This window comes from Doryrhamphus excisus, linkage group LG7 (genome assembly GCF_037039965.1).
Source record: "Doryrhamphus excisus strain RoL-2023G ecotype Guam linkage group LG7, RoL_Dexc_Guam_v1.1, whole genome shotgun sequence".
Classification (NCBI taxonomy): Eukaryota; Metazoa; Chordata; class Actinopteri; order Syngnathiformes; family Syngnathidae; genus Doryrhamphus; species Doryrhamphus excisus.
The window spans coordinates 20180214-20196171 of record NC_136363.1 but is presented as its reverse complement, the minus strand read 5'-3'; the positions used below and the strand labels follow the sequence as shown (position 1 = coordinate 20196171).

The following is a 15958-nucleotide window of genomic DNA, read 5'->3' as shown; positions in this document are numbered from 1 at the left end:
ATTGCGGTTACATTCATTTGGAATAAAAACACGAGGCACTACTTCCTGCCCAATCCCATCGCGATGCTTGCGCTATCGCGAGACCTTTGGTGGATAATTTCCCAAATCTCGCGATCTTTACAGAGCGAGGGCCTCTCCAAGGAGGAGGTGTACTTCATGGCGGTTACGGAGACTGCGGTAAATAAAATCGTCGACAAATAAACATATTTACTTGATTTGGCTAAAGTAGGCGTGTTTGAAACAGCTTCGCGGTGTGTTTTCCTGTCGGAATAGCATATTTGTACACTTAAGGGACATAATTACCGACGGGGAAATGCACTTTGCTTTACCCGCCTTTGTAATGAATGGCTAGCTAGTGCTAGCATCAAAGCTAATTTAAGATTAGCGCCTATATGAAACAGGGCCTAGCTAATCCACTATCTTTTTGTGATGTCTGCGTATTTTAGGCGTATTGTTTAACAATTAATTATATCCGAGACGAGACAAGTGTTGGGTTATTATTCCGTTTTTAGTCAAATTTTGTATTTTCTAGCCACGCGCTTCGAATGAAAACCAACACGAGGCCCGCGTTAACGTGAACGTAAAGATGACTAAAGAAAGAACACGAGTCTGAAGACATTTTTCATCTTCCCTAGAATTTGTTGAATTGTTAAAGCTTCCCCATCATCCTCCCCTCGGGGGCTTTCCTTCCTCAAGTGTGGTGGATCCAACGATTAGCAGGTTTGGTAGGTAAGGATTTCGACACGTCCCATCTGAAATAAATGGGGATGTACATGCCTGTCTGTTTTGAATATCCAATTGTGTGTCCCCGTTGTAAATAAATTACACTTGTAGGCATAAGACAGAAATTGATGCATACATACACACACACACGATTATGCCGCACTGTTGGTGTGTTACTAATGCAGGTTTTGCATCACAGGGAGGTGAAATAATGACGATGGAGAATGGACAGGGCACAGGCTCCAAGCTTGGCCTGCCGCCACTCACCCCAGAGCAGCAGGAGGCGCTGCAGAGGGTAAGAAAGAAACCCTCGACATGCTTTGTTTCCCACAGAACTGCAATCTATTTGTGGAGGTGGTTCAACCAATTTTTATTAGTCAAACAGCGTGAACAAATAACAATATTACTGTTTCCCTTGCATGAATTTCATACATTAGTGTCCGAGAATAATACTCAACACTGCCATAAATGTCTTGTCTCCTCTTGCAGGCAAAGAAGTATGCCATGGAACAGAGCATTAAGAGTGTATTGGTGAAGCAGACCATTGCCCATCAGCAACAGCAGCTCACCAATCTGCAGGTGAGATGCACATGTATTATCTTGTGGTGCTATGCCATACAAAGTTTGTATTGGCTCCACAAGCTGTGTCCCTTTTTTTTTTTTAGACATAATGTCTCTCTATAAAGCTGTCTTTTTCCTTAAAAACACAACAATTGGACAGCTCCTCCCCTCCTCTCTTTCCTTTTTATGCAGTGAAAAAAAAGACCATGTGTAGACCGTGTCCCTGCTTTTTGCCTCTGCTCTTTTTCAGGTGGCCTCATGTCAAGTCCTCATGAAGGAATTGGTTATAATGTTAAATTTGTTCTCCTCAAGGGAGCTTGTTTAATTGTGGTGATTTGTCTTTTAAATCAGAGGTGGCAACCCGCCAAACTGTATGTTGTTTAGAGGAAGAGTCTGCTTATAGAGTAGGCATAAGCACATTTGTCTGTCTGAGTGTAATAAACTTTTTTTTGAAAGTTTAAGAAAAAAAAACAAAGCTAAGGGATATCTAACCTACTTTTCAGCACCTTTTTCGTCTTTACTGTCTTTCAGATGGCAGCAGTGACTATGGGCTTTGGAGATCCTCTCTCACCTTTACAATCGGTCAATAGATTATTAAATTTTTTTCTGTGCGCATTCCCAATGAAAAAAAAAGACTGTTTGCTTCTTGTATCGGTTGATTTGGCATCAATCCCTGCCTTTTAATCAAAGAATGGATATCTAGGAAGAGTCACGGCTTTCTCTAGCTAGTGTATCTGCCATAATGATCGACAATAAAACCATTGAGAGACAGTTACAATGGGTAGGAAAGTTCAGTTTTCTTGAGTCAGTGGGGTTTTTCACTTAACTTTAACTCGTGCCTATAAGTGGTTTTTAAACCATCCTAGCATGGAATAACGGATGGTTAGAATTTAAACGAGAGTGGAATGCACATCTTTGATACTTTTGGGGAATTAAGCTCTTGTTTCCTTGGTGATGGAACATACCAAAGCGCTTAGATTTTTAGTTGTTAAATAGACGAAGACTTCCGTCCAATACTTTCCTCGACTTTTTTTTTTTTTTTACCTTACTTGCATCCCTGGACTACAGGTCAGTTTCTGAAGCCAAATATTTGTGAGGGCTGTGCATGTCAATCACTTCAGTGTTTTTCTGCCTCCATGTCATCTATAACTCTTATACATGTACATAATAAGACGTCTTCCACAACGGTCTGTCCCTTTTTGATTACCTTACCTCATTATCTTCAGACCTCCCCCCTAACTTTGAATTGGCCTCAGGCTACTTTTGGGAAACCAAGCACAGTAGAAAATACACATTTACTTTACGTTTGTGTGTGCGTGTGCGTGCATATTCTTCCTCCTTCTGTTTTCTCTCTAATGCTAATGTGTTGTTTTTCCCCTCCTTGATTGACAGGTGGCAGCTCAGCGGCAACGTGCTCTAGCCATCATGTGTCGAGTGTATGTGGGCTCCATTTACTATGAGCTTGGCGAGGACACCATCAGACAGGCCTTTGCTCCCTTTGGCCCGATCAAGAGCATTGACATGTCTTGGGATTCTGTAACAATGAAGCACAAGGTTAGTTGGGTATAGCTTCCAGGCGTGTGCGGAGAGGATTGCTGACGTCTTTGTGGTCATTTTGCTGCTTCTTCGACCGCGCAGGGCTTTGCCTTTGTGGAGTATGACGTGCCAGAAGCTGCTCAGCTGGCTCTCGAGCAGATGAACTCCGTCATGTTGGGTGGGCGAAACATTAAGGTGAGTTGTATGGAGCTGCTTTCAATTTTTAATGGTAAGTTGAGTAGCGAACCGCTTCTCTGTATACTGTAGATAAGGTAAGAAATTTGTAGTATTCTACACTGGTTACTAGGTGTCAATAATGTTGCATTAATGAGACAATAGGCACCACAACAAGTACTGTACAGAAACTCGAAGTGTAAAAATACATAAAAAGAAGCACTCCTAATACTAACACTGATGGAATTACTAGACAGCGCCATATGGTGAATTACCTGCAGATTTTGCTGAAAAAAAACTAATAAATTCCACTTTCCACAGTCAAGAAATGCTCCAACATGCCAAACCGCAAATAGGCAACCATCTGCTGTTTTTAATATAATCAGAATAAAACACGTTATTTGAATTGTTTGTATCCTGTACACTAATTTTTTTTCTTTTTCCTTGTCTGTCTGTTGCTTTGCAGGTGCGTGTACGTGTGTGTGTGCGCGCGCGTGTGTGTGTCTGATTTGTGTACAGTGGTGTGAAAAAGTGTTTGCCCCCTTCCTGATTTATTTTGAGAAATCAGGTAGGGGGCAAACACTTTCCGCCCTGCTGTGTATGTGTGTTGTATGTTGTGTCCACAATGCACTAAGGCTGTTGTAGTGCGATTCCCAGCGGCGCGCTGCATCACTCTGTTGCTATGTTGTGCCGATGATGGGCTGCGCCTGGTTGGTGTTGCTTGGCCGCCCCATCTGTAGTACAGATCCCAGTCCCGTCGATAGTCAAGTCACTTTGGTGTATTGTACAAAGTTCGGAGAGAATAACCAACCATCGATTCATTGCCACAGATAACAGGGTTTCCTCTTAAGATTTTCGAGTGGTGTGCTGCATGGGACTGCCGCCGCTGTGTTGTGCCACTTTTATTTTTTAAATAATGACAATTATATTTTTTAAATCTATTTTTCAGCAGTGAGAAGAACATTGCAAAATGAGTCAGTAACATGTAGTCAAATAGTATATTTTGTACTATTGGACACAAGCCTACACTTCATTTTAGAATACACAGGAAATGAATTAGTCAATAATATATTTTTAGTTCAAAATAAATTTAAATAAATGCGTCCTGTATGAAAAAGTATAAAATTCAGCGGTGCAGGTGGATCTAACTTGCAGCACTGCTAAGGCTACTTTGACCAAAAGAAAGGAAAGGTGAGCTATTTGTGTTGTAGGGCACTGCCAGGATTTACAATGCATTTTATTTACAAAGCACATCTGCACTCGGTGTGCTCATTTGTCATTAAATACAGGCATGTTTCAATAGAACACCTACTTTTTATTATTTATTATAATTATTTTTTTCAGCTGGTGAGATATTGCTAGCATGTGAGCTACCTGTTGGAGACCCCTGTTAGAATCATTGTCTAAAACTGGACACAGTATGTCTTTTTTTTTTATATTGAACAACTTGGACACATTTCTAGCGTTTAGAACACAAACCCATAAGTATTATCAAAGACTGGTATGTGACACAAGTTAGCATGAACATGATAGCCACTTGTAGCTCACCCAAGGGGCAAAAACAAGCCCCAGACAGGGAAAATGTGTAAAAAAAAAAAATACAAAGTTGAATGAGATTGAAACGTGAGCCGTCACACATATGCTAACTCAGGCTGTTACAAGATGTCAATTGAGTGCACATTTTACGGGCTATTTATCATTCTCACGATAAGGAACAAAGTGAACAACACACGGCGGGTGTCTCTGTTATCCTGGTCCATGTTTATCAAAATAAGGCACAGAAAAAATGTAGAATATTTAAAAATTTTAACGTGCATAAGCAATCTATACACGACTATATACGTACAGTATCTCTTCATACAATAGATTAACATTATTTTCATTTTAGTTGTGGCAGTGCACCACGATTAATTATATGTAGCGGAAACCCTGGATAATGTTCCAATTGGCTACCAATTTTTTAAACTTGTTGAACGTGAGAAAATAGTTTCAAATGAGAAATAGCCTTTTTTTGAGGTGTGAGATAGACCACGTCCTCTAGACTAGACTACTGCAGTATAAGGCATTCGGAGTGCCGTCTCGGTTCCTATGGCAACACCGCGTTTAAGTAGCCCTGCTGGTATGATCTGTGCTATAGGTTGGACGGCCAAGTAACATCGGTCAGGCGCAACCCATCATTGACCAGCTGGCAGAGGAAGCGCGCGCTTTTAACCGCATCTACGTGGCCTCGGTTCACCCCGACCTGTCTGATGATGACATCAAAAGTGTATTTGAGGCTTTTGGAAGGATCAAATCTTGTACGTTAGCCAGAGACCCCACCTCAGGACGACACAGGGGCTTTGGCTTCATTGGTGAGCTGTTGGGGGGGAGGCGGCTCGTGTCTCCCTTATCGGTCACGTTGCTTCTAACAACCGTTTTATTAACTTGCAGAGTACGAAAAGCCACAGTCGGCCGTCGATGCGGTGTCTTCTATGAACCTCTTTGACCTGGGGGGTCAATACCTTCGGGTGGGCAAAGCGGTGACCCCTCCGATGCCCCTACTAACCCCCACGACCCCTGGTGGTCTCCCTCCTGCTGCGGCTGTGGCTGCCGCGGCGGCCACTGCCAAGATAACGGCCCAGGCAAGTATGAATCCCTTCCAAAGGGATTTAATGGCCTTCCAGGTAAATATAATAGAAACACAACTGATGGCCATTCCTTTTTAATTAAGGAGACTGGCTTGACTGTCATTTAATTTAGTTTTAATATTCACATGAATATATTGAGAATCAGTACAGTCTTGATATAATGTTAAAGAGTTTGTTATTGATCCCCATTGTTGTGTAGCATTCGGAAGAAGCTCCTCCCATTCACTGATTGGGTGTGTACGCTAAGAGCCATCTCTTAGTAAGCACAAATTACATTATATGTATGTCAATACAGTTTATTTATTCATTACTGAAGTGGTTGAGTTAAGCGTGTGCCATAACTGCCTGATGGTTGACTGTGTTGCCTCTGTGTTGTGTTCTGTGTGTTTCCCTTTACCTAATGTCTTCGGCACCCCCCTCTCTTAAGGAGGCCGTAGCTGGCGCGTCAGTCCTGGGGGCGTTAGCGGCTCCTCAGCTTCTTAGTCAGCAAATGGGAATTCCGCAGGCTGTTATGGCTGCACAGGCACCCGGGGTCATCACAGGTGGGTACACGAAACGACGAGACATTGCTTTGCAAACCTGCTTCTCTGGAGGCACCACATGATTTGATACTGAATGTGCCAAAGGTTGAGGTTTGGTCCTTGGAAGGAACTTGATCAGATGATGTCTTTTCAGGGTCACCCTCTCACACTTCATATCCTCCTTTTTTTTTAAGGTGTGACCCCGGTGCGTCCCCCAATAACAGTGCTTCCCCAGGTGGGCTTGGTGAACCCCGTGCTTGCCTCGCCTCCAGTCCTCTCCAGTCAAGCCGGGGCGGCCAACCTACAAGAAAAGAAGGAGGAGAAAGAGGAGATGCTCCAGGACGGCACAGGACAGGAGATGCTGAGCGATCAAGAGCACATGAGCATCTCGGGCAGCAGTGCCAGACACATGGTCATGCAGAAGCTGCTTAGAAAATCAGAGGTAAAGGCTGTACTGATGAGGAGTTTTACATGAATCCAGTCTTTTCATAAACAATGTCCTGCCTTTGACATCTCCAGTCCACAGTAATGGTTCTTCGAAATATGGTCGGACCGGAGGACATAGACGATGACCTGGAAGGCGAGGTGACGGAAGAGTGTGGCAAGTTCGGCTCCGTCAACAGAGTTATCATCTATCAGGAAAAGCAAGGAGAAGAGGAGGATGCCGACATCATCGTCAAGATCTTTGTAGAGTTCTCCATGGCGTCCGAGATGAACAAAGCTATTCAAGCCCTCAACGACCGATGGTTCGGCGGTCGCAAAGTGGTGGCCGAAGTGTACGACCAAGACCGCTTCAACAGCAGCGATCTCTCCGCATGAAGTGTCCGCAGTGCCCTCCATTCCTGTTGCCCATCCAACTTTCAGCCAGTCACTGCAGCTCCTGACTGCATCTTTGTAATTATTTTTTTTATATAGCTGTTAATGGTTCAATAACTCGTTAGGGATCACCGAAAAAACATTTGCATTATGACCTGTGAAGACTCCGATTTGGTGCAAGCTCCACATTTTTGTAATAAAACAGTTTTTTTTTTGCTTTTGCTCATTTACATTTGTTGCCGGACCTTGTAAACACTGTTTCTTTCTAAAATTAAAGGTTATTTGTCCACAAAAATGGAGGTGATTTCGTGAATACTGGGGAATATTTGGGTTGAAAAATGTAAACAAGGTGTCGCCATACAATATGAGGTTTTAGTATTGCGTAACGTTTGTATTATATATTATAAGTGGTAACTATTAAGGCCACTAGATGGCGCTATGAAAAGGCATGGACAATAACGTCACTGGGGGACGGAAGGCAGCGGTCCTATGGCCGCAAACGTAGCCCAGCCCCCCACACGCCTAACCGGCCTGGCTAAACAGAAGGGAGGGAAGCGCGCCTGTTGGAGAAGCTCCTGCACTCCCCTGCGGGCATTTTTCAAAACCCCACGTCTCCTTGGTAGGACTTTACCCGTGACACAAGCCGGCGCTGTGCTTTTACACGCAAGTGGACGTTGTTTTCCACATCTTTCCCCGACACTTGCGTAAGCTAACGGCGGCAAAGGCACAAAGACGCTCAGCTTTAGACTGCTAGCCGATGTGGGCTAACGGCAACTAGCTTGCTAACAACACAACCGGCGAGGAAGAGTAAGGACACCCGTGGACACCCTGTTGAACCTCCGCTGACTCGTTCCGTTCCACACGGTTACCGCCACCGTGTCGCTCCGTCGACATAGCCTGACAAATGTTTTTTACTGGCTTTTCCCGACCGATGTTCCTGCCGAGCTGGGGCTTTTGGGTGCATGCTCTCCCGCTAGCCTGGCTGTGACACAAGGATGGTGCCTGTAGCAGAACTAGCTAACTGCAGAAAGTGAAGCCAACAGTCCAGTCAAGTGAGATGGATCTCCGTGTTATGTTCATGTAAACCTCAGCGTTGAAGGCGACAACCATCTCTCGACCAACCGACACTGGAAATATCGCTAACCGCTCTGGGGGGGATTATTTTTTTTGTCCCTAATTGGATTTCGGCCTCCTGTTCTGGATCGTTGTGGGAGCACAGTTGAACTCAAGGTCCAACCCGACCATCAACAACCACCACCACCACCAACTCCGATGCGGAGCTTCCAGTGACACCGGCTACCAACCCTCCTGCAGCGGCCGGATATGCTGAAGTGTATCCCGCTGTGGCGCTGCAACCGCCACGTCGAGTCCGTGGACAAGCGGCATTGCAACCTGCAGGCGGTCCCAGATGAGGTGTTCCGCTACAGCCGCAGCTTGGAAGAGCTTCTGCTGGATGCCAACCAACTCAAGGAGCTTCCTAAGGTGTGTTTATGCATCTAAACTTAAAGCAAACATGAGTGAATTCTTCTTTTTACACTTAAAAGTTATGTTATTGATCCTATTGATGAGTGGGATGTCATGTTCTAGTACTTCCATCTCATATTAGGCCCACATTCAAGTCATTAGAACTGAATCTGTTATTTTTTTTAATTAATTTTTGATCATTTTTAATCACTTAAAATCAAACATAAGCAAGTTGTACAGTAAGTATACCAGTCTAGTGATTGTCATATGTGTGCCACGCCCCCTCAGTGCTCATGGTGGTTACCAACACAAGACACCCCCCAACCCTCCAAGGTCAGGTGTTCTGGCTTCCCACTGTATTGACATTTCCATAACGATCCCGCAAACGTGTCCGGGGCCCTGAACGCATCTGCTTTGTTTAATGTAAGTTTCCCCAACGTCCACGTCTCTTTTGCCACCTCTCCGCGTCTACTTTTACGACCCCGCCTTGGCATAATCGATACGCGGCTATTAAAGTATGATGAGGTTAAGAAGCAGGCGATGTGTGTGTTTTTTAATAATAAATGAGCGGTGTAGTGAAACAGTCGGGGGGCCCCGTGAAGAAGCAAGCGTTTGTTTGCGTGGCGGCAAAGTGAACAGATGGAGATTTAGACTTCCTGAGAGTTCCTTTTTTAAGTTTCCAGTCATTTGCCGCACGGCCCCACCCACCAATCCGAGATTATGTCGCCTGTTTGTAGTGCAAACACCTTAAAAAAAACTAAAAAAAATCAAAAATATAGGCGCCCCAATCCACTGATGAACTCGACCTTGCTCGCTCAAAGACCCCTGTTGAGGAAGCGGGAATTATCTTTTTTTTTTTTTCTTTTTTCCCAGCTATTCTCCAGTCTCATGACAGGTTACAAAGGAGTCCATTCACCACCAATCCCGTTGCCCCCCCTCCCTTTCTCACCCCGTCATATCAAATATCATGGCGTTTGCGTTTCCTGTATTAAAGAGGCAAACACATTGTGCAGAGTCAGTGATACCTGCTCGGAGGCGAATAACGTACGTCGGCGTGCCGCACCATCCATACAGCGTGTGTTGTTATGGAGGCCGTTCCGCCGTTGCGATGGGGAAACTGAAAATTCCTGATGGGTGTGTCCCCAATAGAATTTGCTAAACAGGTTTTTATACACGTTGCTGCCACTATTATTACCCAACAGGGCCTTCCAGGCACTTCCATTACATTGTGAGGGACTCTTACTTCCAAAAAGTTCCACTGTACATACTGTACTTGAATGTTGCGCCACTTGTACAGGACTATAGAGAGCAAGACCATGTGAGGGATCTGAGCACATTCAGCAGGTTCTTTTGTCTGAGCTGATGACCAGCTGGTCCCACATCCTGCCCCCCCCCTTCTGCCCCCAATCTGGTGCGTGTGTGAGAGAGAATATGTGTTGCTGCTGGTGGGGTATAATTTATTCCTAAGAAGGATTAACAGGAGGAGAAGGCATTGGGTGGGGGGGCCTCACTGGAGGAAGTGATCTAGGAACTGAGCTGCGCTGATCCTCTGTGGATCTGACATGAGGACCATCCATGCTGTGCTGTGGCATTGGGTAAAACTAGTTTGGCTGCACTAAAAAAAATGTAAATATTGCCTAAAAATGTTCCTCCCTCGACTGATTGGGTGCATATTCGTACATATCCTCCCCTGAGCGCCCCCCCCCCCGCCCGCTAGCCGGTGACAAAAGGTAAACACGGAAGCAAGGCTCCAGTGAATAATTAATGGCTGCGGTGGCGGCAGCTGTTTGCGAGAGGGGAGAGTCTGCGGGATGGAAGTTGTGTTGACTGCAGGCATCAAACACGCGCACACGCATGCAAGCCCAGGACGACGACACTTGTGGCTAAGAGGCTGATTGATGACCGGCTTATCCAGTATGCTCTTTGTTTGCCGTCTTCCGGCCTTTTAAAGCCGCACATTTTTATTCATTCATTCATTTTCTTTTTCCTCACAGGGGTCGCGGGGGTGCTGGAGCCTATCCCAGCTGTCTTTGGGCGGGAGTCGGGGTACAGCCAATCACAGGGCACATATAGACAAACAACCATTCACACTCGCATTCATACCTATGGACAATTTGGAGTCGCTAATTAACCTAGCATGTTTTTGGGAATGTGGGAGGAAACCGGAGTACCCGGAGAAAACCCACGCATTCCCGGGGAGAACATGCAAACTCCACACAGGGATGGCCGAGGGTGGAATTGAACCCTGGTCTCCTAGCTGTGAGGTCTGCACGCTAAACACTCGCCCGCCGTGCCGCCCACACATTTTTATGTTTAAAAAAATAATAATTTCACGCTTTCTTCGGCGGTCCTCGAATGCATCACATAAAACTACGTCAATACAACTAACTTCACCATCCATCGGTGGCCCATGAAGCTGCTCTACGACGTCCATTGTAGTCCAGCTGTCAGCGCCCGGGTCCGGCCGATGCTGATTTGTTGACATGCGCGTTTCTTGTGTTGATTCCTTTTTGTGTCGGGAGCGTCCCCGCTAGCAGGAAGCGGGAATAATCAAGTGAGCCGTGGAATGCCCTGTTTTTGTCTGTGACGCAGTAGACCCGCTTCATATTGAACAAAAGCAGCAGGCATGAGAAAATGTTTTTTTATTTTTTTTAATTTTCTTAAAATCCCCATGCCCTCATGTGCACGCAGACGCTCACGATAGCGCTTGTGATAAAAGATACGCACAAAGCAGCTTGTTTGTTTGTGTTTCCGACGAGGCGTGGCGTCTAACTGTAAAAGACCTTGAAGCCCCAAAGCGTCGGAGTGATGATAACGCAGAAGAGTAGTGCCGACTCAAAAGTGTTTGTGCAACGCTTGAGTGCTTCTGCACACTCCACTCACCATCTCGTTGCTGACTCAGCGACAGCATCGAAACGCACACACACACACACACACACACACGTTAGTTGAATTGTGGCGCCTGCGACTCATCACTCCAGTAATCTTTGACGGAACAATCTGTTATCCTATATTGATCTGACATCATCCGCTAGAGCCTATCCCAGCTGTCCACCCTGGACCGGTCGCCAGCCAATCACAGGGCACATATAGACAAACAACCATTCACACTCACATTCATACCTATGGACAATTTGGAGTCGCTAATTAACCTAGCATGTTTTTGGAATGTGGGAGGGAGCCTATCCCAGCTGTCTTCGGGCGAGAGGCTGGGTACACCCTGGACTGGCCTTTGCCCTAACCAGTCGATTGTTGTGCAGCCTCTGACATTATTCAAGTTTATTTAATCCTCCTTGGTTAGCGTCATGATTCCCTTTCAGAATGTCCGACTCAAACCAAAACGTACTCTAACCGAATTATTCATTGATTCATTCATTTTCTACCGCTTATTCTCATGAGGGTCGTTGGGGGGTGCTGGAGCCTATTCCAGCTGTCTTCGGGCGAGAGGCGGGGTACACCCTGGACTGGTGGCACAGCCAATCACAGGGCACATATAGACAAACAACCATTCACACTCTCATTCATACATACGGACAATTTGGAGTCGGCAATTAACCTAGCATGTTTTGTAACCGGAGAAAACTTGTGCATGCACGGGGAGAACGTGCAAACTCCACACAGAAAATGGCCGATTGAACTCGGGTCTCCTAGCTGTGAGGTCTGCGCGCTAACCACTCACACACCGTGCAGCCCATGTTGATGTTTCATTCCTACTTTAAATGCGTCCGGGTCAAAGTTACAGTATTTAATACGGGATGTGGGATGCGGCTGTAGAACGGGCAGATTATGCATTCCCCAGCATGCTTTGCTGCAGATTAAAGGATCACTTTTGACTGTCTTATGCCTCCTTAAGTTGTTGTTTTGTACAGACCGGGTGTAATAATTAACGTGCCGCCATGCTTGGTCGTGTGGAGCTAAAATATTCACACTGAATTTTCTTGCTTTACACCAGAAGTATAAGGAGCTTAAAGGCAATTTTAATGTACTTCTGCGTCATTCATACATACATACATACATACATACATACATACATGCATGCAATAAGAGTACATTATGGAGTGGTACCAAAAGTTACAAGGGTCAAAGGCGTAGCTTAGCGTGGGAAAGCCCTGGAATTCTAAGATAGCAGCAACCTCTTCCTCCTCTCTTGAGCATTGTAAGCTTAACAACGTGAGACAGTCTCGGTTTGTTCGCCGGCTCAGTGAGCAAACACTATAAAACAGGCTAAGTGTGTGTGTGCGTGTGCATGTGTGTGTTTGCCACATAACCAGTTTTGGGCTTCTAATAGAGGTGCTGATGTGTGTATGTGTGTGTGTGTGTGTGTGTGTGACGGTGAGTGTGGCAGTAAGAGGTCAACACAAAGCACAGCGGGGGCTCTTTTGGGTTGGACACAAAAAAAAAGTGCCACACATGCACGTGTGCGTCACGCTCTTGTTGGGTGATGCATGACAAAAAAAGACATAGTTGGTAACCCCGCCCCCCCACATATCTATTCATCTCCAGTGGTGATAACAATCGTCTTCTTCAGCAGCACTTTCTTTAGCTACTTGTGGTGTTGACGTGACTTTAACGTGATGACTGACTGCTGAATACAATGTTTATATGCAGAAAGGGAGGGGGCGGGGGGGTCAGCCAAGTGTGGCAGGACAATATGGCCTCCTGTTGTGGGTGGTGGTGGGGGTGTGGGGGTCATAACCGATGCATGACGAAGTTGGGAATAGCTGTTGTCAGGTAAAGTTTTGAGGTGCTTTTGCTTACAGTGCAATAAACCTTGCGTGGTTACGTGTTTGTGTGTGTGCGCGCCGCAGCGCTAGACAAAGGCATGCGTGGAATCTCCAGGAGATTTCTCCCCCCCCCCCCCCCCCCCCCGCACCACTCCACCTCTCACACACTTGAACTTCCTCGCTGCACATTCCCGTCGGCGACCCCCCCACCCCCCCGCACACACACATTTCACTCGGGCTGAACTCTGAAGACGTTCCGACTTAATTTCCGTCTCTCTGAAACACACGTCTGCTCTATTTTTAATTAAGCCAGGCATCCTTCAGTGGGGACTTGCACCGTAATGGGAAGTTTAGCTTTTTTTTTGTGTATATTCTGGCATTTAAGCAACAAAGAATGACTTTTTGGTGCGTGTCCTGATATCAGCAGAAAAATCATACATACTTTCATTCTTCTTATTTTTGTCATGTGGACTGTCGTATTACTTGATTCACTTTGTCACGCTGGCGAGGACCCTCATGCCGTATTAGCATGCGGTAAAAGACAGCGTGAGTTTTGACGTTTTTTTTAACCAACTTTTGCCGGTGTTTCAGGCCACCGTCTTGACAAGTTTAATTCAGTAGGGGCCGAGCTAGACTTGCAATCAGTTCTGCTCGTATCAAACCTAAATTTCAAGTGTACTTCCTTTTATAAGTGTGTGTGTTCAGGAGGGACGCACGCTCATGTTTGTGTTGATGATGCACATTTTCACCCTCACCAGGGAGGGTTTTCGCCACGGGATGAGCAAACACTGGTCGCTAAGGTGACGACTCTCCCAGCGCCACGGGTTTGCCTGAAGCCCTGCCGTATTTACCCTTTCGGGAGTGGGTCTCGGCCTCCTTTATATCAATGCTGACCCCGCTGTGTTTTCCAGCCCCCCCAACCCCCGTTTTACCACAGTACCACCACCGTGCTTTGAAGCACCGTGCCACCTTTTCAGCACCCTACAATTATGGAGGTCTACAAGGGGGAAATGTCACTCTCGCCGCGTCGCTTATAAACAATGCAAGCGTGAGATGTAAAGGCGATGCGTGTCGAACGGACCATTGAGCGTGGAGGCCGTTACTGGAAAAGATGATTCAGTGATGTGCAACACGGCCCGAACAATGACTCCATTGTGGCAAAAAAAAAGCTGCTTGTGCACACACAAACGCCCACATTGTGAAATGTACAATCATGCCCGGTCCATGCAGCCAACATGTCATACCGGAATTGAGCCACCCAGGACAGAACCGAGTGCCCGCTGTGGTGGGCTATGAAGCACTTTTTGCTAGTTTTGTGATCGGGGGTTTAACAATGAAACTAAAACACCTGCAGTGGGAACCGCTTTTGCATCACTTCCTCGTTCTTTTCACTCCCAGGCAGCGATGACAACTCTTTATTGTGGCGTCCCACTCTGCAGCACACAGTTGTGTATTTTTCACTTCCGCCCGCTCAGGTGAAATTCCCGTCCATGCGAGGTGAGCGGTCAGCATGCTGGAAGCAGCAGGAAGAGCGCTGACGAGGCAAAGCTTCCATGCTGCTGCTGCTGCTGCTGCTTTGACTGTCGTTTTGGATTGCAAATATGCAGCGCCGACTCCTTTTTTGTGTGGACGGAGCTCTTGGACATGATGTCCAATGGCCGGCGGCGCCAGAGCCTCCACCACTGTGACCGTGTTAGTAACCAAAGCAGCGATTAGCCCCCCAATACAGCAACGCTTGCAGGATTACTAGCCTATTTATAAAACCAGAAAATCACTTTGCCGCGTGAAGTCACGGACATATTTACAGAAGTCATAACTGGTGGATAAAAAGTGGTTAGCACGCAGGCCTCACAAGCTAGGAGACTCGAGTTCAATTCCACTCTCGGCCATCTCTGTGCGGAGGTTGCACGTTCTCCCCGTGCATGCGTGGGTTTCCTCATACATTCCAAAAAGGTTAATTGGCGACTCCAAATTGTCCATAGGTATGACGTCTATATGTGCCCTGTGATTGGCTGGCCACCAGTCAAGGGTGTACCCCGCCTCTCGCCCGAAGACAGCTGGGATAGGCTCCAGCACCCCACAATAGCGTTAGAAAATGAATGAATAACTGAGCAACAATCGTATGCGCATCTACGTACGTATGTGTTGTTGTTATTAGCGTTACTCTTTAACCAAGTCTATTTGAGCGACGCCTCCTCTTAAGCCCACGATGCCGCCGCCACCGCCGCCATCGCCACCTGTTCACTCTCAATCTTGCACAGACGTGTTTGGAGGCTTTACATGTAGTCCTCGTCACAAGTCCGCAGCTGTCAAAACGCCACACGCTCCGGGGTTGTGCATTTTTGGGCCTGTGACGGACGGCATCCGGTGAAACGTTAACGTCTTGTCAGAATTCCCAAGACGGATGCTTAAGGCGGGTGGGGGGTGGGGGTAACGCTACTGTTGTCACTGCGGTCGCTCATTAACCGCTTAAAGCATTTGACACCTGCTGTGAAGGGGGAACAGAAACGGTATTCCAGTCCGGGTTTAGACGATACTTGGCTCTGCGTTTGTCTTTGTGTGGCGTTTGTGTGTGTGGGACAGACCAGCTCCATCCGGGTGACACGAGCTGCAGAAGTTCCACTTTAAAATAAAACACAAACGACCACCCAAAGACACTAGATTGTGCTTGTGTGACTCTGTCGTCATGATTCAGGGAGGGATGCTGTATAAATGATCCACCTTTTATTGGTGCCACCCCCCCCCCGGTTCATCAGCCATTCTTCCCTTTTGTCATCCTTCTGAGCCTTCAATCCCTCCATTTTTAGCCCTG

The 15958-nt window shown here is 46.4% G+C and overlaps 2 protein-coding genes across 23 annotated transcripts in view; both read left to right on the top strand.

Annotated features, from left to right (window-relative positions):
• The first annotated feature begins 33 nt into the window (after positions 1-33).
• On the top strand, positions 34-7266 carry LOC131109122 (poly(U)-binding-splicing factor PUF60). 6 transcript variants are annotated; one of them, XM_058060768.2, is made up of 12 exons: positions 34-177; positions 636-725; positions 923-1018; positions 1213-1302; positions 1816-1866; positions 2677-2838; positions 2923-3015; positions 5132-5345; positions 5425-5657; positions 6049-6163; positions 6337-6584; positions 6662-7266. In XM_058060768.2, exons 3-12 carry the CDS (start codon positions 935-937, stop codon positions 6959-6961), a joined length of 1590 nt encoding a protein of 529 aa, XP_057916751.2. In that variant the 5' UTR covers positions 34-177; positions 636-725; positions 923-934; the 3' UTR covers positions 6962-7266. The 6 variants fall into 6 exon arrangements, with proteins under 6 accessions (XP_057916751.2, XP_057916750.2, XP_078648508.1 ...); XM_058060767.2 differs by having other exon boundaries at positions 636-729; XM_078792382.1 differs by lacking the exon at positions 636-725 and having other exon boundaries at positions 131-177.
• A 164-nt stretch (positions 7267-7430) lies between these two features.
• scrib (scribble planar cell polarity protein) overlaps positions 7431-15958 on the top strand; it is a 41831-nt gene continuing 33303 nt past the window's right edge. For 15 of the 17 annotated variants that reach the window (XM_078792372.1, XM_078792377.1, XM_078792380.1 and 12 more), the window contains exon 1: positions 7431-8440. In XM_078792372.1, coding sequence (XP_078648498.1) covers positions 8282-8440 — 159 coding nt within the window. In that variant the 5' untranslated portion in view covers positions 7431-8281. The remainder of the gene's footprint in view (positions 8441-15958) is intronic. The other 2 variants (XM_058060745.2, XM_058060746.2) reach the window with 2 other exon arrangements.

Excerpts from the sequence above, each read along its gene's own strand:
- LOC131109122 (XM_078792382.1), top strand. The coding sequence starts at position 157 with ATGGCGGTTACGGAGACTGCG. Across the intron at positions 1,019-1,212 it reads AGCAGGAGGCGCTGCAGAGG|GCAAAGAAGTATGCCATGGA; the intron begins GTAAGAAAGAAA and ends CTCCTCTTGCAG. Across the intron at positions 5,658-6,048 it reads GGGATTTAATGGCCTTCCAG|GAGGCCGTAGCTGGCGCGTC; the intron begins GTAAATATAATA and ends CCCTCTCTTAAG.